Source organism: Hippopotamus amphibius, chromosome 8, assembly GCF_030028045.1.
Source record: "Hippopotamus amphibius kiboko isolate mHipAmp2 chromosome 8, mHipAmp2.hap2, whole genome shotgun sequence".
NCBI lineage: Eukaryota > Metazoa > Chordata > Mammalia > Artiodactyla > Hippopotamidae > Hippopotamus > Hippopotamus amphibius.
Genome location: NC_080193.1, coordinates 53,099,946 through 53,123,661, shown reverse-complemented (window position 1 = coordinate 53,123,661; position 23,716 = coordinate 53,099,946). Strand labels below are relative to the sequence as shown.

The window sequence follows — 23,716 nt, the reverse complement described above, 5'->3', positions numbered from 1 at the left end:
ATTATTCACTTGTACACTCATCTCCTCCTTAGAAACTACTGGCATCAACAGTTAGCATGCCCTATTTCTTAAACACATTAGGAACATTTCTTAAACATATTAAACAAAAGTGAGAACTACAGCATGGGATCAGGCAAGGGATCTGGATTCAAATGCCAATCACATAATGGCTGCTTTCATTTTGGACAAGTAACTTAGTAACTGCATCCATTTCCTCAGGAGGATAATACTTCAGCTGCTATAAGTAAAGTGCCTATTACACAGTGGAATCTTAGATGTTCATCCATGCAATTTATGGTTGAAAAGGAATTTAGAAATCATCTAGTCTAATAATCTCAAATTTACAATGCAGAAAACATGTCTGGTCAGCATATATCATTTTGAACATAAACGATACAGAGTATGTCCATTATCGCAGAAAGTCCCACTGGACAGCACTATAGTATTTCCCAGTAGTATTAATGGATTGTGAACACAAGATTATTTTTGGACTAATTGCTTTATTAAATTAAAAGACAGAAGTAGAAGTGAGCTATAATACAAACAACCACTCAGATTTCAAAGACATTTTACTTTAGCAGGTAAAGGAATGAAACACATGTTGATTTAATTCCTACAGAACACAGCCATTGTACAGTCATCTTTCAGTAGCTGTGGGGGTAGGAAGGGAATTGGTTCCAGAACCCCCCCACAGATACTGAAATCCATGGATGTTCAAGTCTCTTACATAAAATGGCATAGTACTGGCATATATCCTATGCACATCCTTCCGTACACTTTAAATCATCTCTAGATTACTTATAATACCTAATACAACACAAATGCTATGTAAATAGTTGCTGGTGTGGGATAAATTCAAGCTTTACTTTTTTGGAAATGTCAAATTTTTTCCCAAATATTTTCGATCCGAGGTTAGTTGAATCCACAGATGCAGAACCCACAGATACGGAGGGCTGACTGTATAATAGATTATGAGACACACAGGGGAAACATCAAAATTTAAATGAACAGTCTTCAACTTTAGCAGGCATCAGCATCACCTGGGAAGCTTGTTAAGGTAGAGGATCCCAGGTCCCACCACAAATATTCCGATTACACAGCTCTAAGTTACAGCCCACTAAAGCATATTTTAAAGGAGCATCCTCATAATTCTCATGCAGGAAGTTGGTGAATCACAACTGGCACGTCACAAAAGCTGTACACATACTTCTTTCAGTGATAAATTTCAGGGCTATGAAGAGATTCCTAGTAACAGATACTTGAGGCAGAAATAGTGATAACTGCATGAACAACGGAGTCTAGATCTGGGTGCGATTTTTGCTTTTGTCACTCTGTTGCTGTGTAACTTCAGACAGTTTACCCTTTATGATTCTTTTCTTCCTTATCTGCAGTAAGAAAGAGGGTATCAACCTTAAATAAATCTATAGGCACCACATACCAAAATAAACCTAAGAAGGAAAAATAAACAAAGGAATAAAAAACACAAAAACCCAAGAAACTCTGTGAAATCAGTAAATAAATATAGGTAGACACTTATCTTCAGGTAAACACAAAGGTAATGAAAGAAAGCAAAATTAAAGGCTGGTAGATTTAAGTAATAAAAAAATTTATGTCAAAATCCACCATAAACAAAATTAGAAAACTACTAAAATATTTGCTAATATGATAATAAGAAATTCATAACAAGCTCAAATAAGAGGCTAAGAAACACATTAGTACTTCACAGAAAAATATTAACAACTAAATTTAAACTTTAAATTTTAGGAATATCAGAAAAGTTTCCCCAAAGCCCTCAATTAGAAAAAGATTACAAATGTGATTTTTGTTCTTAAGGTCCTTGAGGAATTACAGATGAAGAGGCAATATCTTAGTAGAACAGATAAAATTCACCAAAAACTCAAACTTAACCTAGTGACGATAACATAGCTTTGGTCTTCTTCTTAACTCTTTAGGTTAACCCATGGTTTTCTCAACCTCAGCACTACTGACATTGTGTACCAGGTAACTTTTTGTTTTGGGGGGCTGTCCTGTGCATTGTAGGATGCTTATTTAGCAGCATCCCTGGCTTCTATCCACTAGATGCCAGTAGTACCCCTTCCCCTAGTAGTGACAACCAAAAATGCCTCTAAACATTGTTAAGTGTCTGTTGGAGGGAAAAACTGCCTCTGGTTGAGATCCTCTGGGTCAAGCTATACTATCCTTTTCTGGTGCCATATTAAAAATTACTTCTCCAGAAACAGCCACATCTGACCCAACTAGGACCAGTCCAATTATGCATGTTCTCATATCACTGCTGGGTGCTGGATCTAAGAACTGTGAAAAAAACAAACAAAAACCCTTCTCTCTGCTGAAAACGATATACACATATATGCTTGCACAAGGGAAAAGTATTCCTGAAAGGGCACACAAAAACTGTTAACAGCAAATGCTGTACGGCAGGGGGCTTAGATACCTGGATGGGAAGGAAGTTTATCATATCCCTTTTCCTACTCTTTTCATTTATCATGTGTCTGTTAGTTTTCAATAATAAAATATTTAAAATGCATCTACGTGGGAAGGATGTACACAGAGGAAAATGTAGAAAAATTCATTCAACAGACCTGTGAGCAACAAGATTTGATCCATTCTATTGACAAACCATCGCTAAATATTTATTTTATGTGAGGTACTGGTGAGTACTGCCAAAGGAGAAAGGAAACAAGTAAAACCCCCTGTCCTTACAGTGCTTACCTTCTAGTCTGAATGTTGGGGGTGGGAGGATTTTTACATTTAACTTTATCTAGATTCCTATGTTTGAGAGAAATTTAGGGCTTTTACAATAAAAATTTAAACAAAATCCTTAGCTAACCAATTCTCCCAAAATGTTGGTTTTCTTTCACAAATGGCAATTGTTTATGACAATTTTATGAGCAATTTAAGTACAAATAAGCAATAGTGTAAACTGGATGAAGTCTACTATTAGAAAATCTGGAATAAATTTCTATGCATAGGCTATTATTAAATTTTCAAATAAGATCTACTGGTCAAGAGCCAAGTCAATTGAGAAAGATTAAGACTGCAAGCAAAAAATGGTAATCAAAAATTTTAGCACAAGCAAATAAAAGTTTCTTATCAGCTGACTAATATAACTCAGATGTATTAAGTGAAACTCAGATATAACACAGATAATGCATTCTTAGAAATCATCATAAAAAAAAATCATTAGTTCTGAATACTGCCCTTAACTAACTGTGTGCTCTTGAGGCCTTAAACAAAACTACAACACATTTAAATTTGGCATATTATAGTGTTCCAATTGCTGCAGCTCAAAAAAGAGGCAACAGAACCAAAGAAAGTAAAGAGAAGATTAAAATGATCACATAAATTGGAGACATGCTGTGAGACTAGACCATGACCAACAAAAATACTCAATGTGTGCTCTTTACAAACTCATCTTAAGAGAACTCATAAGACTTGGAATTTATATAAGAAACAAATGCATCATAAACTTGGCTAGCCAAACTAATGAAAAGAGTTTCTAGGAGACGTTGGGTGGTTATCTACTCTACAACTGACACTAGAGGATGCGCTCCCACAGTATGTACTTTGGCGGCACTGCTGGTTCCAGGGCTTCTTTATATACTTTACTAGATTTATCTTGAGCTTGATGCAGCAAGCCCATTCTTGACTTACTAATCTGAATTACATAAACCTCACTGCATCCAGTGAGCAAAGGATAAATTTATTTAATTAGGTTACATACAAAAGTCATTTCCTGCTAACAGTCATCTAACCTTCGAAAAAGAGAAACTGACAATGATAAAAGATAGCTCTGTTGACACATTTTTAACAGAAGAGCAATCTGACCTTCAGGGGATTTTTTTACTTTTAAATTTGTCAATATGAGAATATAAAATGAAGCCACATAAATATTTTAAAATATTTTAATTTAATGCATATTTATTATAAAACTAGATATATTTTGTCACTAGCATCTTTAAATTTAAGCTTGTTATGGTTTAATTTACCGAATGGTGTTCAATTTACTTTGTGGCGAAGACTCATGCTTTTTAAAAGTTTACTATGACATTCCATTATAACCTTATAAGAAAAAATTTCCCAATGATGTGGGGGAGTATGAATTTAAAAGTGACTCACATTCAATTTGAGACCACCCCCTTCACCCTAAAAGAATAGGAAAAAAAAAAAAAGATAAAAGAGTGAGGCTGTGCAATTGATGCAAGTGCACCAACACAAATATTAAAACCACTTTTGATATAATAGCAAAGGTAAAAAAGACAATGGTTAGAAATGAAGGGTACAATTTACTTCTCAAAACAGAAATTAACATCAGATTTCAATTATTCTGCTAGTAACTACTCAATGTAAAACACTGAAGTTTGCCTTTATATACACTTAAGACAGAAAGTAGTGTAATAAAAATGAATACTCTGGCTTTCTTATTAAATGATGACATTTAAACAAAATAATAAGAGTTAGAATGAAAGTGACCTGGGCTTCACCAGTCAATTTAAAGTTAGAGCTGTGAATTTTGGCTGTAAAACACTTCCTTTAAAGCACACCAACCAGGCCACAGAGACAAATTATAAAAGAGGGAGGGTTCAAAAAGAGAAGTGTGGTCTCATGGTGAAATTATCACTGAAGTAGAAAAGTAAGCAAATGGGACACCTGGAGCCACATAAGGAATTTCCAGAACTATTTTGATTTGTGATTCCTACCAGCATTTTCCAGGGCTACATAAGGAAAGCCATTTTTATATTAGTATTCATCAGTTCACTACTACCACACGAGACAATTTAAATAAAAATGTATTTCTGTAAATCTAAATGTTATTACAAAAAAAACTTCCTCTCTCTTCCTTAACACTATCACTGACCTAAGTTCTGTGCACAAGAAATAACTACGGAATGGAAACAGAGCAAGAATCATGCAGATTTAAAAGATGAAGACTAGAAGCAATGGAGACTGCAAGAGACCAAAATGTATACAAAAAAATGCATACTGTTTACGATAACCTATAAGCCAATCTGATAAACCAAATCAGATTTATGATCACAAGATATTAAAATAGGAATCAATCTAAATTATGAAACTTTTCCTTCCAACTCAAAAAAAGGACCCTTTCAAAGAGTTTTCTTAAAAGGTCCTAACGACAATCCACAAATTGCACAAATTGCGTAAAGTCTTCCATGGTCAATTTTTCCACACACCTTTCAGAACAGCATTCCAAAAATAGCTGTGAGCAAAAAAATATGGTGAGAAATAAGGTAGAGTTAAATACTTCTAAATAATATTCAGTTTTCTTTATTAACAGGTACAACACAGTGTGCATGTTTCTCTGAAAAGAAGAGACACCGAAGTGCCATCTTTCATAATTTAAAATGAAAATTTCAACTACATACCACTACTCAATCTGTCAAGATTTACAGAATATGTTCCAAGTCAGTACCTTAGTATTGGAAGGTAAGATTTACTTCAAGCTAATTATATACACACACACACACCTCTGACATACTATGTCTGAAGTAACACATCTTTCAAACCACCAAAAATTTAAGTAGACAACTAATGCTAAAATGTGATAAACAGGAACGTTTGACAACTTAAATACTGTCAGCAAATGAAATATTTGTGCTAAACATTTAACTCTTTCAAAGGGTCATTTCAAAACAATGTTACAACTAAACTAAGCCCCATTCACAGTATCTGAAACAATATGACCCCAACACAATTAAGACATACAAGAGAATGACTGGGATTCCCCAATTACATTGTACATTACTGTCTGAAATTGTTCAAATGTTGAGTATAAAGTTTAAATGAATACCAATGTAATAAATACTCTTTGAGAAAAGAAATGTTTCTGATTTATCTCTTAGCTCAAAAGACCTGGCAGATCCTGACACAGCGCCTGGCAGCTTGTCATCACAAATTAAAAAACAAATCAACCAACCAACCAGAAACCCCGCATTTGAAGCAAAATGTTTATTACGCGATTCATCTTCACTGTTAACTAAGAACACTAAATACAATAGTAAAATCCACGACCAACTATTTTCTGAGTATCGATTAGACCTTAAAATTTGGTTGTAGTAAAAACTGACAGTAAAATAGTACTTACATTTCTACTGAATTTGGTGAAAGAATGGTGCATGTAAAACCTGTGCATATAAACAATCGCAGTGTTTATTGTAAGCTGAGAGCTGGAACGTAACATTTAGGAAATATCAGAGAAAAACAAGATCTCTTTTCCAAAACAACTTCGAAGGAAAATTCCTGATATACGGTTCTTTCCCAACGCCTCCCCGTTCACTCAAAACCGATCCCTAAACTGTGATAATAAGTAAACAAATAAATACCCGCAGGATGGCGGGGTGGGGGCTAGCGGATAGCAAAGGCTCCACACCGAAAAAAGCAGTAGTAATAAAAACAAGTGACGGGAATTTCATTCCACCACTGCTATTAAGCGAGCCCATTCAAGATTTATCAAAGGCTACGATTAAACCCCAAATCAAACAGTTGAAACACGCGCGCGCACCCACACAAAACCATACCAAGAACATAAAGACCTCCCGTGCACTCCCAAAGCACAAGAGAACCGCCATCAAACCGGAGAGGAGAGCGGGGAAAGGCGGCAGAGAACACTCACGCCTCCCAAACACCTCCCTCCTAGCTCTCAACCCCTTCTCGGACGAGAAACAGAAGCAGCCGCCTCATTTCTGCGATAATCCCTACCATTCGCCTCTCGCCTGGGCGGCACTCCCATCCTCCGCCGCCACCACGCGCGGCCCCAGATTACACAACGCAGCCTCCCGGGCCGCATTCCCCGGACTCCCTTCCTCCTCCCCTCCTCCGCCGCCGGCTGCTCGCGGCCTCCCGCACCCGAGCCTGCCTTCCCTTACGGCGCGGCCGAGGGCCAGCAAAGGCCGAGGCGGCGGCGCCATGTTAGCGGTTGTCGGGGCACCAGGCCCCGGCGACCGGGCGAGCAGTGAGGGGGGACAGGGCGTGAGCAGCGGAGGGCCAAGAGTAGGAAAGGATACACATTGAGACGCTGTCCCATGTCCTGGATGAGGTTGGCCGCCTGCTGGCGGTACGAGAGCTCTTTATCCGCCTCCACTCCGCAGCGGCGGCTCGGCGTGTTCTCCAGCTGTTCCCGAGTAAAGAACCAGCGAGAAGAAGCTCCACGGCCCGACGCCATGACACTTCCTCCTCCGCCCGCTCCCTCATCCACCCCCCTCCCCTCCCCTCCCGGCTCGCGGACTCCCCGCCAAGGCCGCGCGCCCCCGCCCCACTCCGCTCGCCGTAGGCCCCGTACCGCCCCTTTTCACCACCCGCCGCCGCCCGTGCGCGTGCGCGGGGGCCGCCCTACCGGCTCGCCTTAGTGTTTTGCTTTCTTTTTCCTGCCCCCGGCCTCGCTTTCGCGCAAGGGACCACAATGCTCCGCGCCGCTTGTCATTTGGAGGCGCCCAAAGGTGGGGGTCGGCTGGAAGGAAAAGGTCGGCGCGGTGCATGCCGGGTCTGGGAGTGGCTGGGCGAAGGGCGGGGAGGGGAGAGAGGCGGGCGGGCAGCTGCGCTGTGGGTCCTGGGCGTGGACCCTAAAATACCAGCCGGTGCTTGGGCCGCGAGTCTGGCGGCGCTGTAAGAAAGGGAAGAACCTTCTGTCGCCGTCGCGCGCCACATCTTGCATTTCCCTCTAGCGTCGGTCTGCGCAGTCTCTTAGACTCCCGACTCCCGATTTCCGGACCGACGGCCTCCGCCGAACGGGCAGCTCTGAGGAGGACCTATTTGGGAAAGGCTGGATAAGAAATGCCCCCCACCCCACGTGTTTGCCGCACTTCAGTGCTTTTTTTTTTTTTTTTTTTTTTTACTGCATTATCTTGTTTGAGTCACACAACCATGCAGGCTGTGGTTTATTTTTTTTAATCGCTTGCCAAAGGTTATCTAGTTAGCAACCAGAAGAGCTGAATTTCTAAACTAGGTTTCGAGTCCGTATAGGTAGTGTGTTTTTAAATCAAGCTGTGATTTGAAACAGGTTAAAGAGAAGCAGAGAGTGTGAAAGGAACTGAGTTAAAAAAATTATCAGTGTTTAATATGGTAACACCGCACATATCAGTTGACAGCAGGCCCTGCAAGAAAATCCCACAGACTGGGAGTTGGTGTGTCTCTGGCTGTGAGACAACGCCTGTTGTGTGTCAATAAAGTTTCTAAGTTTTGAATTTTAGCTATTTTGCCAAAGATTACAGCGTACAGGAAGACATACCTTTTTTTCCCCATTTATATCAGGATTTTTTTAAATTAATATTTATTAGCGTATAGCTGCTTTATAATGTGTTTCTGCTGTAGAGCAAAGTGAATCAGCTATGAGTATACACATACCCCCTCTTTTTTGGATTTCCTTCCCATTTAGTCACCACAGAGCACTGAGTAGAGTTCCCTGTGCTACACAGTAGGTTCTCATTAGTTATCTAGTTTATATATAGTAGTGTATATGTGCAGAAAGACATACTTCTGAAGGCAACTGATTATTTTTTATTGAATTCTAGATTAAACCTCTAGGCTTTTGTCATCGTGTTGGGGCTCCAGTGCTCAGTGTACTGATGTATCTTAGCTCTGTCCGCATCAGGCCATATTATTGAGCTATTGATTTGATAGGCAGCTATCATGAATGATTGTCTAAATAACTGCTTAGCTACCTTGCATCACGTGTTATGCTGCTTAGAAGTTCCAGGATAGATTGACTCAACGCAACATTTAAAAAGTGTCTACCTCCAATGCTCATTCGTGATCAAAGCTCTGAACAAATTGGGAATAGAGGAGAACTTCTTCAGCTTGAAAAAGAGCGTTTACAAAAACGTCACGGCTAGCATCATACTTAATGGTGAGAAACTAGAAACTTTCCTCCTAAGGTGCAGATGTCCGGTCACCACTCCTTTCAGCGTTGTACTAGAAGTCCTGTAAGAAAAGAAAATCAAAGCTAAGCAGACTGGGAAGAAAGAAATAAAACTGACTTTGTTCAGGGATAACTTAATTGTTCCTGTAGAAAATCAGCTGGAACTAATAAGTGACTATAGCAGGGATGATAATATATACAAATCAATTGCTTTCCTGTATACCAGCAAAGTATAATTGAAATTTGAAGTTAAAAAATAATACCATTTACAAAAAGTAATACTTAGGTATGAATCTAAATTATGTACAGAATCTATATACGGAAAACTATGGAAAGCAAAGTAGATATATAAGTGGAAGGATATTCTGGGTTCATGGATTCAAAGACAATATCATTAGATGTCAGTTCTTCCCAACTTGATCTGTAGATTCAAATGCAATCCCAGTAAAAAAATTTAGCAAGTTTTTATTAGATATGTACAAATAGATTCTAAAGTTTATATGGAAAGGCACAAGACCCCAGATAACCAACACAATACCAAAGAAGTTGAACTGACTCTACCCCACCTCAGAGCTACAGTACTAAAGAGAATATGCTGGCAAAAGAATAGACGCGTACATCAGTGGAACAGAATAGGAAGCCCAGGGATAGGTCCGCACAAATATAGTCAACTGATCTTTGACAAAGGAGCAAAGGCAATTCAATTGAGAAAAGATAGTCTTTTCAAAAATAGTGCTGGGACAATTGGATATCTGTATGGAAAAAAAAATTGACACATCTCACATCTTTCACAAAAATTAAGTAGATCATATCCCTAAATGTAAAATGCAGAACTTTAAAACTTCTGAAAGATAAAATAGGAGAAAATCTAGGTGACCTTGTGTTTGGCAATGAGGTGTGTTTTTTTGTTTTGTTTTTTTAATTTTTGTTGGAGTGTAGTGGATTCACAATGCTGTATTAGTTTCAGGTGTACAACGAAGTGAACCAGTCATACGTATACATATATCCACTCTTTTTTAGATTCTTTTCCCACATAGGCCATTACAGAGTACTGAGCAGAGTTCCCTGTGCTATATAGCAGGTACCCACTAGTCATCTATTCTATACATAGTAGTATGCGTATGTTAGTCCCAATCTCTGAATTCATCCCTTCCCTGTTTATCCCCTGGCAACCATAAGTTTGTTTTCCACATCTGTGATTCTACTTCTGTAAATAAATTCATTTGTACCCTTTTTTTGTAGATTCCACATATAAGCAATATCATATATTTGTCTTTCTCTGTCTGACTTAATTTGCTCAGTATAACAATCTCTAGGTCCATTCATGTTGCAGCAAATAGCATTATTTTGTTCATTGTTATGGCTGCGTAATACTCCATTGTATATATGTACTACATCTTCTTTATCCGTTCCTCTGTCAATGGACATTTACCTTGCTTCCGTGTCATGGCTATTGTAAATAGTGCTGCAATGAACATTGGGGTGCATATATCTTTTCGAATTATGGTTTTCTCCAGGTGTATGCCTAGGGGTGGGATTGCTGTGTCATATAGTAGCTCTATTTTTAGCTTTTTAGGAAACCTCCATACTGTTCTGCATAGTAGCTCTACCTATTTACATTCCTACCAATGGTGTTGGAGGGTTCACTTTTCTCCACAGCCTCTCCAGCATTTGTTGTTTGTAGATTTTTTGATGATGGCCATTTTAGCCTGTGTGAGGTGATATGTCATTGTAGTTTTGATTTGCATTTCTCTAATAATTACAGATGTTGAGCATCTTTTCATGTGCGTTTTGGCCATCTGTATGTTGTCTTTGGAGAAATGTCTATTTAAATCTTCCATTTTTTATTGAGTTGTATGTTTTTTTGATAGTGAGCTGCATGAGCTCTTTGTATATTCTTGAGATTAATCCTTTGTCGGTTGCTTCCTTTGCAAATATTTTCTCCCATACTTAGGGTTGTCTTTTTGTTTTGTTTATGATTTCCTTTGCTGTGCAAAACCTTTTAAGTTTAATTAGATCCCATTTGTTTATTTTTGTTTTTATTTTCATTACTTTAGGAGATAGATCAAAAAAGATCTTGCTGCAATTTATGTCAGTGTTCTGCCTGTGTTTTCCTCTAAGAGTTTCTGGCCTTACATTTAGGTCTTTAATCCATTTTGAGTTTATTTTTATGTAGGGTGTTAAGGAGTGTTCTAATTTCATTCTTTTACATGTAGCTGTTCAGTTTTCCCGGTACCACTTATTGAAGAGACTGTCTTTTCTCCATTGTATATTCCTGTCTCCTTTGTCATAGATTAGGTGGCTTTAGGTGTGTGGGTTTATCTCTGGGCTTTCTATCTGGTTCCATTGATCTCTATTTCTGTTTTTGTGCCAGTACCATACTGTTTTGATGACTGATGCTTTGTAGTATAGTCTGAAGCCAGGGAGCGTGAATCCTCCAGCTCCATTTTTCTTTCTCAATATAGCTTTGGCTATTTGGGGTCTTTTGTATTTCCTTGCAAATTGTAACATTTTTTGTTCTAATTCTGTGAAAAACGCCTTTAGTAATTTAATAGGAATTGTATTGAATCTGTAGATTGCTTTGGGTAGTATAGTCATTTTCACAATGTTGATTCTTCAAATGCAAGAACATGGTATATCTCTTCACCTGTTTGTGTCATCTTTGATTTCTTTCATCCGTGTTTTATAGTTTTCTGAGTACAGGTCTTTTGCCTCCTTGGGTAGGTTTATTCCTAGGTATTTTATGCTTTTTGATGTGATGGTAAATGGGATTGTTTCCTTAGTTTCTCTTTTTGATCTTTCGTTGTTAGTGTATAGGAATGCAAGAGATTTTCTGTGCACTAATTTTGTATTCTGCAACTTTACCAAATTAATTGATGAGCTGTAGTAGTTTTCTGGTAGCATCTTCAGGGTTTTCTATGTGTAGTATCATGTCATCTGCAAACAGTGACAGTTTTGCTTCTTCTTTTCCAAAATGGATTTCTTTTATTTCTTCTTCTTCTTCTCTGATTGCCATGGCTAGGACTTCCAAAACTATATTGAATATTAGTGGCGAGAGTGGACATCCTCGTCATGTTCCTGATCTTAGAGGAAACGCTTTCTGTTTTTTACCATTGAGAATGGTGTTTGCTGTGAGCTTGTTGTATATGGCCTTTATTATGTTGAGGAAGATTCCCTCTGTGTCCACTTTCCAGAGAGTTTTTATTATAAATGGGTGTTGAATATTGTCAAAAGCTTTTTCTGCATCTGTTGAAATGATCATATGGTTTTTATTCCTCAATTTGTTAATGTGGTGTACCACATTGACTGATTTGCATATATTGAAGAATCCTTACATCCCTGGGATAAATCCCACTTGATCATGGTGTATAATCCTTTTAATGTGTTGTTGGATTCTGTTTGTTAGTATTTTGTTGAGTATTTTTGCGTCTATGTTCATCAGTGATATTGTCCTGTAATTTTCTTTTTTTGTGATATTTTTGGCTTGTTTTGGTATTAGGGTGATGGTGGCCTCAGAGTGAGCTTGGAAGTGCTCTTTTCTCTGCATTTTTTTGGAATGATTTGAGAAGGATAGGTGTTAACTCTTCTCTAAATGTTTGATAGAATTCGCCTATGAAGTCATCTGGTCCTGGACTTTTGTTTGTTGGAAGATTTTTAATCACAGTTTCAGTTTCAATACTTATGATTGGTCTGTTCATATTTTCTATTTCTTCTTGGTTCAGTCTTGGAAGGTTGTACCTTTCTAAGAATTTGTCTGTTTCTTCCAGGTTGTCCATTTTATTGGCATAGGCAATGAGTTTTTAGATACAATACCAAAAGATGATCCATGAAAAAAAATTAAGTTGGACTTCATTAAAATTAAAGACCTCTGCTCTGTGAAAGACATAGTTAAGAGTGAAAATATAAGGAAGTCTTTGCAGAACACATATCTAATAAACGACTTGTACCCCAAATATGCAAAGAACACTTAAAATTCAATAAGAAAGAAACCAATTTAAAAATGGGCAAAGAATCTGAAAAGATACTTCACAAAGAAGATATACAGATGGCAAATAAGCATATGAGAAGATGTTCAACATCATTTCTCATAAGGGTATTCTTAGTAGTAGTTTATAATTGTAGAAGATGGGAAGCATGACTGTCCATGAATTGAGGATTAGATGATTTGATACATCTATGCAATAAAATACTAGTCAGCTATTAGAAAGAAGACATCAAAGTGCGAAAGAAGAAAAGCTGCAAAAACTGTCCTTCAGAGTTGAAGGGGAGAGAGTTTTCCAGACAAGCAAAAGCTAATGGAGTTCATTACCACTAGACAGGCCTTACAAGAAATGTTAAAAGGACTTATTTAAACTGAAACAAAAGAGTGTTAATTAGTTGCAGGAAAACATTTGAAAGTATAAATCTAACTGGAAAAAGTAAATATGCAGTAAAAATCAGAATAATTTAAAGTTGTAAAGGTGGTAGGTTAATTACTTACAAAGCTTGTATGAAGATTAAAAGACATGAGTAGTAAAAATAGCTATAACTACAATAGTTTGTTAAGAGATACACAAGGTAAAAAGATGTAAATTGTGACATTAGAAGCATAAAACATTGGTGGGGAAGGAATAAAAATAGAGTTTTATAATGCATCCAAACTTAAGTTATCAACTTAAAATAGACTGGTATAAAAAGAAGGCAGCTTTTATGTGGAATGACCACCAAGGTATTAAGTAGGGGTAAAAAAAAAACTGAGATGTTACTGTTTAGGTAAAATGAATAAAGGAATATGTACATGTAAGTATTTGTATAGATACCCTTGTAAAGAGTATAGATTCTCTTTATAAGAACACACATATACACACAACAGGTAAAACTGGTTCCCTCTGGGGAACATACGTTGAATTTGATCTTTTTGAACTCTTCTAACATGTTCATGTATCGCCTTTCCAAAAATAAACTTAAAAATTTTTATTAGGTACCTAATAAAAGGGAATAGTGTTTTATATTCAGAAATGGAGACTTAAAATCACTTTTGTTCAATGTTGATTGGGAAAAAGCCTCAGAATGGTGTCTGTAAGCTAAAAAGATATAAAGCAGGTATTTATTTCAACTAAGTTAATCTTAAGTGATTGAATATACTTTTTTATTAATTGAAGTATAGTGGATTTAGTATAGTATCAACTATAGTTGATTAGTTTGTTAGTTGGTTAGTTTCACGTGTACAGTGCAGTGATTCAGATAACACACACACGTATTCGTTTTCATATTCTTTTCCCTGATAGGTTACTACAAAATATTGAGTATAGTTGCCTGTGCTATACAGTAGATCCTTGTTGGTTATTTTATATATAGTAGTGTGTTCATGTTAATCCCAAACTCCTAATTTATTCCTCCCCCCACCCCTCTTTCCCCTTTGGTAATTTTAAATTTGTTTTCTATGTCTGTGAGTTTCATTCTGTTTTGTAACTAAGTTCATTTGTATCATTTTTTTAGGAGAAATAGATTTAAGTTTTCTGGTTGAGTAATATAAATTGGGTTGAGTTAGAGCTGACTTCCTTTTTAGGGGAGATTGAAAATATGGGGAAGGGTAGAGTACAATGAAGAGAAATACTTGGATGACTATGAATGATTGCCCTTTGGAATCTGATGGTGGTGGGATTTCCCCTGACCTCCACCCCAGTGGTACATTTTGGAGAAGTACTTGTGGTAGATAACAAGGGAGCGAAAAGCCTGGAAAAGTTATTTTCCTGAGAGACTTTTGAGATTGTGTGTGTGAGCAGTGTTGTTTTAGGGCCAGAAGAGTCTTTTCTTTTTTCTTTTTTTTTTAATTTATTTTTTTTGGGGGGTACACCAAGTTCAATCATCTGTTTTTATACACATATCCCCGTATTCCCTCCTTCCCTCGACTCCCCCCACCCTCCCCTTCCCAGTCCTCTAAGGCATCATCCATCCTTGAGTTGAACTCCCTTTGTTATACAGCAACTTCCCACTGGCTATCTGTTTTACAGTTGGTAGTATATATATGCCTATGCTACTCTCTCACGTCATCCCAGCTTCCCCTTCACCCCCCGCCCTCCCCCAAACCTCGAGTTCTCCAGTCCATTTTCTGCATCTGCGTCTTGTTCTTGTCTTGTCACTGAGTTCATCAGTACCATTTTTAGATTCCATATATGTGAGTTAGCATACAATATTTGTCTTTCTCTTTCTGACTTACTTCACTCTCTATGACAGACTCTAGGTCTATCCACCTCATTACATATAACTCCATTTCATTCCTTTTTATAGCTGAGTAATATTCCATTGTATATATATGCCACATCTTCTTTAACCATTCATTTGTTAATGGGCATTTCAGTTGCTTCCATGTCCTGGCTATTGTAAATAGTGCTGCAATAAACATTACAGTACATGTTTCTCTTTGGATTATGGTTTTCTTTGGGTATATGCCCAGTAGTGGGATTACTGGATCTTATGGTAGTTCTACTTTTAGTTTTTTAAGGAACCTCCAAACTGTTTTCCATAGTGGCTGTACCAACTTACATTCCCACCAACAGTACAGGAGAGTTCCCTTTTCTCCACACTCTTTCCAGCATTTGTTGTTTCCAGATTTTTTGATGATGGCCATTCTGACTGGTGTGAGGTGATACCTCATTGTCGCTTTGACTTGCATTTCTCTAGTGATTAGTGATGTTGAGCATTTTTTCATGTGTTTGTTGGCCATCTGTATGTCTTCTTTGGAGAAATGTGTAATTAGATCTTCTGCCCATTTGTGGATTGGGGTATTTGCTTTTTTGGTATTAAGCTGCATGAGCTGCTTGTCTATTTTGGAGATTAAACCTTTGTCCATTGCTTCATTGGCAAGTATTTACTCCCACTCTGAGGGTTGCCTTGTCTTGTTTATGGTTTCTTTCACTGTGCAAAAGCTTTTAAGTTTCATGAGGTCCCATTTGTTTATTCTTGATTTTATTTCCATGATTCTAGGAGGTGGGTCCAAAAGGATCTTGCTTTGATGGATGTCATAGAGTGTTTTGCCTATGTTTTCCTCGAGGAGTTTTATAGTGTCTGGCTTTACATGTAGGTCTTTAATCCATTTTGAGTTAATTTTTGTGTATGGAGTTAGGGAGTGTTCTAATTTCATCCTTTTACATGTTGCTGTCCAATTTCCCCAGCACCACTTATTGAAGAGGCTGTCTTTTTTCCATTGTATATTCTTGCCTCTTTTTCAAAGATAAGGTGCCCATATGTGCTTGGGTTTACCTCTGAGTTCTCTATTCTGTTCCATTGATCTTCCTTTCTCTTTTTGTGCCAGTACCATACTGTCTTGATCACTGTAGCCTTGTAGTATAGTTTGAAGTCAGGAAGCCTAATTCTACCAGCTCCATCTTTCCTTCTCAAGATTGCTTTGGATATTCGGTGTCTTTTGCGTTTCCGTACAAATCATAAGATTTCTTGTTCTTGTTCTGTGAAAAATTCCGTTGGTAATTTGATAGGGATTGTGTTGAATCTGTAAATTGCTTTGGGTAGTACAGTCATTTTCACGATGTTGATTCTTCCAAGCCAAAAACATGGTATGTATCTCCATCTGTTTGTATCATCTTTGATTTCTTTCATCAGTGTCTTATAGCTTTCTGCATACAGGTCTTTTGCCTCCTTAGGCAGGTTTATTCCTAGGTATTTTATTCTTTTGGTTGCAATGGTAAATGGGAGAGTTTCCTTAATTTCTCTTTCTGCTCTTCCGTTGTTAGTGTATAGGAATGCAAGAGATTTCTGTGCATGAATTTTGTATCCTGCTACTTTACTAAATTCATCAATTAGTGCTAGCAGTTTTCTGGTAGAGTCTTTAGGATTTTCTATATATAATATCATGTCATCTGCAAAGAGTGACAGTTTTACTTCTTCTTTTCCAATTTGGATTCCTTTGATTTCTTTTTCTTCTCTGATTGCTGTGGCTAAAACTTCCAAAACTATGTTGAATAATAATGGTAAGAGTGGACACCCTTGTTCCTGTTCTTAGAGGGAATGCTTTCAGTTTTTCCGCATTTCGAACGATGTTGGCTTTTGGTTTCTCATATATGGCTTTTATTATGTTGGGGTAATTTCCTTCTATGCCCATTTTCTGGAGAGTTTTTATCATAAATGGATGCTGAATTTTGTCAAAAGCTCTTTCTGCATCTATTGAGATGATCATATGGTTTTTATCCTTCAGTTTGTTGGTATGATGTATCATGTTGATTGCTTTGAGAGTTTGAAGAATCCTTGCATCCCAGGGATAAACCCCACTTGATCATGGTGTATGATCCTTTCAGTGTGTTGTTGGATTCTTTTGGCTAGTATTTTGTTGAGGATTTTTGCATCTAAATTCATCAGTGATATTTGTCTGTAGTTTTCTTTTTTTGTAGTATCTTTGTCTGGTTTTGGTATCAGGGTGATGGTGGCCTCATAAAATGAGTTTGGGAGTGTTCCTTCCTCTGCAATTTTTTGGAAGATCTTGGGAAGGATGGGTGTTAGCTCTTCTCTAAATGTTTGATAAAATTCACCTGTGAATCCATCTGGTCCGGGACTTTTGTTTGTGGGAGATTTTTAATCACAGTTTCAATTTCATTACTTGTGATTGATCTGTTCATATTTTCTATGTCTTCCTGATTCATTGTTGGAAGGTTATACCTTTCTAAGAATCTGTCCATTTCATCCAGGTTGCCCATTTTATTGGCATATAGTTGCTTGTAGTAGTCTCTTATGGTGCTTTTTATTTCTGCAGTGTCTGTTGTAACTTCTGTATCATTTCTAATTTTATTGATTTGGGTCCTCTCCCTCTTTTTCTTGATGAGTTTTGCTAGAGGTTTATCAATTTTATTTACCTTCTTAAAGAACCAGCTTTTCGTTTTATTGATTTTTGCTATTGTTTTCTTTGTTTCTATTTCATTTATTTCTGCTCTGATCTTTATGATTTCTCTCCGTCTACTAACTTTGGGTTTTGTTTGCTCTTCTTTCTCTAATTTCTTTAGGTATAAGGTTAGATTGTTTACTTGGGATTTTTCTTGTTTCTTGAGATAGGATTGTATTGCTATAAACTTCCCTCTTAGAACTGCCTTTGCTGCATCCCATAGGTTTTGGATCATTGTGTTTTCATTGTCATTTGTGTCTAGGTATTTTTTGATTTCCTCTTTGATTTCTTCAGTGATCTCTTGGTTATTTAGTAGTGTGTTATTTAGCCTCCATGTGTTTGTGTTTTTTACAGTTTTTTTTTCCTGTGATTGATTTCTAATCTCATAGCGTTGTGGTCAGAAAAGATGCTTGATATGATTTCAGTTTTCTTGAATTTACCAAGGCTTGTTTTATGACCCAAAATGTGATCTGTCCTGGAGAATGTTCCATGTTCACTTGAGAAGAACGTGTAATCTGCTGCTTTGGATGTAATGTCCTATAGATATCTATTAAATCAAGCTGATTTATTGTGTCATTTAAAGCTTGTGTTTCCTTATTAATTTTCTGTCTGGATGATCTGTCCATTGATGTAAGTGGGGTGTTAAAGTCCCCCACTATGATTGTGTTACTGTCGATTTCCTCTTTCATAGTTGTTAGCATTTGCTTTATGTATTGAGGTGCTCCTATATTGGGTGCATGTATATTTATAATTGTTATCTCTTCTTCTTGGATTGATCCCTTGATTTTATGTAGTGCCCTTTCTTGTCTCTTGTAACATTGTTTATTTTAAAGTCTATTTTATCTGATATGAGTATCGCTACTCCAGCTTTCTTTTGATTTCCGTTAGCATGGAATATCTTTTTCCATCCCCTCACTTTCAGTCTGTATGTGTCCCTAGGTCTGAAGTGGGTGTCTTGTAGACAGCATATATATGGGTCTTGTTTTTGTATCCATTCAGCCAGTCTGTGTCTTTTGGTTGGTGCATTTAGTCCATTTACATTCAAGGTAATTATCGATATGTATGTTCCTATCACCATTTTCTTAATTGTTCTCTTTCTGTTTTTGTAGGTCCTTTTCTTCTCTTATGTTTCCCACTTAGAGAAGTTCCTTTAGCATTTGTTGTAGGGCTGTTTTGGTGGTGCTGAATTCTCTTAGCTGTTGCTTGTCTGTAAAGCTTTTGATTTCTCCCTCGAATCTGAATGAGATCCTTGCTGGGTAGAGTATTCTTGATTGTAGGTCCTTCCCTTTCATCACTTTAAATATATTGTGCCCCTCCCTTCTGGCTTGCAGAGTTTCTGCTGAGAAATCAGCTGTTACCCTTATGGGAGTTCCCTTGTATGTTATTTGTCGCTTTTCCCTTGTTGCTTTTAATAACTTTTCTCTGTCTTTAATTTTTGTCAGTTTGCCTGCTATATGTCTTGGTGTGTTTCTCCTTGGGTTTATCCTGCCTGGGACTCTCTGTGCTTCCTGGACTTGGATAGCTATTTCCCTTCCCATGTTAGGGAAGTTTTCAACTATAATCTCTTCCAATATTTTCTCGGGTCCTTTCTCTCTCTCTTCTCTTTAAATACCTTTTATACACTGATAGCCTCTCCCCAACTTCCCTCTTGAATTCTCCAGAATAGTATACCTCCTAACTACTTGCTGGACATTCCTACTTAAATGTCTAAGACACAACTGAAATATAACAAGTCCAACAGTAGAATCATTGATTCTTTTTCTTCCCAAACATGTTTTTCCCAATCTTCCTCATGATGATAAAATAAATCTACCCAGCTGCTCCAGTGAAAAAAACTGGGAGTCAAGGCATCTGTGTCTAAAGTATGGATGAGTTTAATACCTTTAGCTACAGCTCAGAGGCTAAATGTCCAGAGTTATTACAAAGAAAAGACATCATTAGAAAGCACTTCTTTACATTTGGATTAAAGAGGAATTTTCTCATCTGTTCTAGCATATGCAGAGTTTCACTTTATCTTAGAAGTAAATCTTTGATCAAATCGATGTTGGAGTTATCCGTATGTATGATGTAAGAAATGAACCTAATTTTACTGCAGCATTACTTGTAATTGCAAAATATTGGAAATTACATATAATGCCAAATGTAGGAAGTTGATTGAGCAAACTATGGTGTACACACACACACACACACACACACACACACCTGGGAATCAAACTTGATTTCTTTCCTTCCTGTCTCCCCTTGTCCTCACATTATCAGGTGCTGTTGCTTCTCCCTACAACCTCATCTCATCATCCCCATTCTACCACTCTTGCCCAAGTTACCATCATTTCTTCCCTAGTCTCCCTACTACCATTCTTGACCCCTTTAAATAATTCTGTACACAGCTGCTAGTGTGTGTGTGTGTGTGTTTTCAAATGTAAGTCAGAGCATGTCACAAACCTATTTTAAAAACTCCGATGGCTTCCTATAAACCTTAATAAGAAAATTTAAACTCTTGACCGTGGCCTACTTATCTGGCCAGCTTTTCAGCTTTGTCCCTACTTCTCTCCCCCTTGCTCAAAAGCTCTGCCACAGCTCTTTTCTGCCTCAAAGGCCTTTGCTGCTCCAGCCTTTGCCCAGAAGACTCTTCTCCATGGCTGTTTCTTTCTATTATTCGATTCTTAGTTCAAAGTCCTCTTTAAAGAGGTATTCTCTGGCCCCACAACTTAATGTTTTATCTCCCGTCCTTCCCCTAGTCACTCTATACATTTCCTTGTTTTAATTTCTGCATAATGTTTATCAGCATAAGAATTTCCTCCTTTCTTTCCTTCCTCCTTCCCTCTCACTCTCCATTCCTCCTTTCTTTGTCCTCCCTCCTTTATTTATGTTTCTTACCCTCCAGATTGTAGGCTTCATTAGAGAAGGAATTTTATCCTTTTTGTTAACTTCTATATCCCCAGTGTCTGTAACTGTCCTACAGTCCTGACACATCATATAAATACTCTGTGACTATGAATGCACCCGTTATCTATTCAAGCTTTTTATCTATCTATATATCTATGATACTGGAGTGATCAGGTTACTTTCCATAATAAAACAATAATTAAACACTGTGTTAAAAGTGCTCAAATATAGATTATTTGAAAAGGAACAGACATTTTCCCCAAAGGATGGGGGAGGAAAAAATGATAATATATGCTTCATGTTGCTGTTTTGCTCAACTTTGTTTTTCTTTTTAAGCAGATTGCAATAACAAGCAGAGTGGTGGGTGGGTAAAGTCCTAGAAAGCAACAGGAAGAGCAAGAGAGTTATAGACTAAATAAAGAGAAAATAATGGGATGGGTATGGTTTAGCAAAAATTAAGTCAGTACAGATTACATGCCATTACTCAACTCTTCTTGATTTTCTGGACTATTGGAAGGGAAAAGAAGTATTAATGAATATAAAGCAAGAGGATAATTTTGAAAATTTATATTTGATTTTAGAATTCATCCAGAGGTACATGAACCACAGATGTTCATCACCCCTCCCAGGACCAAGTTCATCTTCAGCAGCCCAGGTGGGACGACCAGAAATGAAGTGAGTAGAACAAGGCTGCCTTGGTATTGCCCTGTTCAATCTCCATAGCGTGTTTTACACATTCTGCTTAGTATTTTTAAATTAAAAGAGCTTCTGATAAAAGTAAATTACATACTAAAACTTTTCTCCAGGATAGATAAGTTCTCATTCACATGGGAACTATGTTCCCCTGGTTTTGCCTTCCAATTTCCCACCTTCTAAACCTAAACATGCCTCATCCGTCCTTATAGACTCAGCCCGAGTTGCAGCTTCTGTGAAGATCTGCCCAGTTTGAATCGAAATGAATTTTTCCTACTGAAACTTCTGTGACACGTTTTATTGCTTAGTTATTATTCCATGCACATGTATCTTGCCTCCCTAATTGGGTGATAAGTTCCTGGAGGTTATGTAATATGTGTATCATTTACTTTTTTGGAATCTAAACCATTCCCAGCCCACTTCTGGGCTAATGGAAAGTGTTAAAAGTAAATAAAAACAGGTTATTTGCTCAAAGTAGAGAACTTACCTGAACCCTCTAGGATGAATCTGTTATTTTTTCCATGTACATCATTAATGACATTTTGCTTTTTATTTCTGCCGTTAATTTAAAAGGCACTGGGAAAATCATTTTTGATTTGCACATGAAATAATGTACTGCTTTTCAGAATAAAAACATATGAGTCATTTTTGTTACGAACAATTTAGGATTTTTGGATATATTCTGTTTCTGGATAAAAGAGTTCAAAATAGGATTTTGTTAATGTGTATGTGATACATATTTAAAAGCAAAAATAGAATATCTTCTTGAAATTTCCCTTGTAGTAAATTCAGTCATTCAAATTGTTTTCTCTCAAGACCCAAAAATTCTAGGGCATTGCCAGCTTTGAGTTTATCCTGAAAAAGAAAAGATTTTATTTTAAAGTATTATTTAATGGTTGTTTGAAAGTACTTATTAAGTGTCTTTATCAGGTTTTTAAAAAGTCACTTCCGCAATGTGAGAGAAAAATATTAGGAGGTTAGCAAGTGAATCTCTTGACCAATGTTTTGCCCAGCTATTTCTCAAATTATACTCATATATTTGTTTTGCACAGTCTTTTAAAAGCAAACATATACATGGTGTGTGGCATATTTGTGCTTTTATTATTTTCCCTACTTCTCAAATACGTTGACAATCATGGATAAAAAATGGTGGAGTTTTTGAATTTTGAAACATGTAAATAATGTGTATTTATGTTATAAGTAATATATAAAATGTATATTTGTTTTATGCTAATTTTTATAGTAATAGTTTTTAATGAAAGATTTCTTCAAATGCATTTTATATAAAGTAATAGTGATAAGTTTAAATATATTAGAAACAGAATTACAATATGACCCAACAGTTCTACTCCTAATCATATATCCAAAAGAATTAAAACCAGGGCCTCAAACAGATACTTGTACATGAACGTTTGCAGCAGCGCTATTCACAGCAGCCACGAGATGGAAACAGCCTAAGCATGCATCAACAGATGAATGCATCTTTAAATGTGGTGTATACATAAATGGACTATTCAGCCCCAAAAGGAATGAAGTTCTTTTTTTTTCTTCCAGTTTTATTGAGATATAATTGATATAGGACACTGTATAAGTTTAAGGTATACAGCATAATGACTTGACTTACATACATCATGAAATGATTACAACAGTCTAAGTTTAGTGGGCATCCATCATCTCGTGTAGATATAACATTAAAGAAATAGAAAAAATGTTTTTTCCTTGGGATGAGAACTCTTGGGATTTAATCTCTCAATAACTTAACATAAATAGCATATAGCAGCATTAATTGTATTTATCATATTGCACATTACAACCCTAGTACTTATTTATCTTGCAACTGGAAGTTTGTATCTTTTGACTGCCTGCATCCAATTACCCATTTGTCCCTCTGTTTGAAATCTAAGTTTGAAACTTGGCTGTGGGAGGAAGGGAGGAGAATTATAGCATAGAAAACTCTCTTAGGAAAATAACCTTCTTTGGTTACCTCCACAGGACCCTCCAATGAGTTTTAAGAACTTGTTTGGAGTCACATACAGAGAAAAGGTAGGACAAGGGAGCTAGAAATAGTGCCGAGGAGTCATCTAGGCACCCACCACCTTCTCCATTTATGTGTTGTCCTTTCACACGGCCCTGAATAAATGGTAAGCTCTTTTGGAGCAAGGAAAGTGATATAGATGAAGAGTCTCAGAATATTGTACAAATATGTACATTTATAAATTTCACATGAGAAAAAGACTGCCAAGTGGTTTTCACCTTCTCTGCAACTACAGATTAGATCAGCTCCACAGAAAGGATTGTGATTCAAGGGGTAACTTTGTGATACCCTAATTGTTATATGTCCAACTTGAAAAGGGCGGGCATGTAGCTGAGGGTGGAAG

At 37.0% G+C, this 23,716-nt stretch overlaps 2 protein-coding genes across 6 annotated transcripts in view; both read right to left on the bottom strand.

Annotated features, from left to right (window-relative positions):
* CCNT2 (cyclin T2) overlaps positions 1–7,251 on the bottom strand; it is a 40,069-nt gene extending 32,818 nt beyond the window's left edge. For both annotated transcript variants that reach the window (XM_057744007.1, XM_057744008.1), the window contains exons 1-2: positions 7,041–7,251; positions 6,122–6,203 (exon numbers count right to left, since the gene is read on the bottom strand). In XM_057744007.1, the coding sequence (XP_057599990.1) occupies positions 6,122–6,203; positions 7,041–7,198 (240 nt within the window). In that variant the 5' untranslated portion in view covers positions 7,199–7,251. The remainder of the gene's footprint in view (positions 1–6,121; positions 6,204–7,040) is intronic.
* Positions 7,252–8,524: 1,273 nt separating this feature from the next.
* The window catches only part of ACMSD (aminocarboxymuconate semialdehyde decarboxylase), an 87,973-nt gene continuing 72,781 nt past the window's right edge, over positions 8,525–23,716 (bottom strand). For 3 of the 4 annotated variants that reach the window (XM_057744318.1, XM_057744317.1, XM_057744321.1), the window contains one exon: positions 21,989–22,193. In XM_057744318.1, the coding sequence (XP_057600301.1) occupies positions 22,131–22,193 (63 nt within the window). In that variant the 3' untranslated portion in view covers positions 21,989–22,130. Of the gene's footprint in view, positions 8,953–21,988; positions 22,194–23,716 lie in introns of those variants that run through there. The other variant, XM_057744319.1, reaches the window with a different exon arrangement.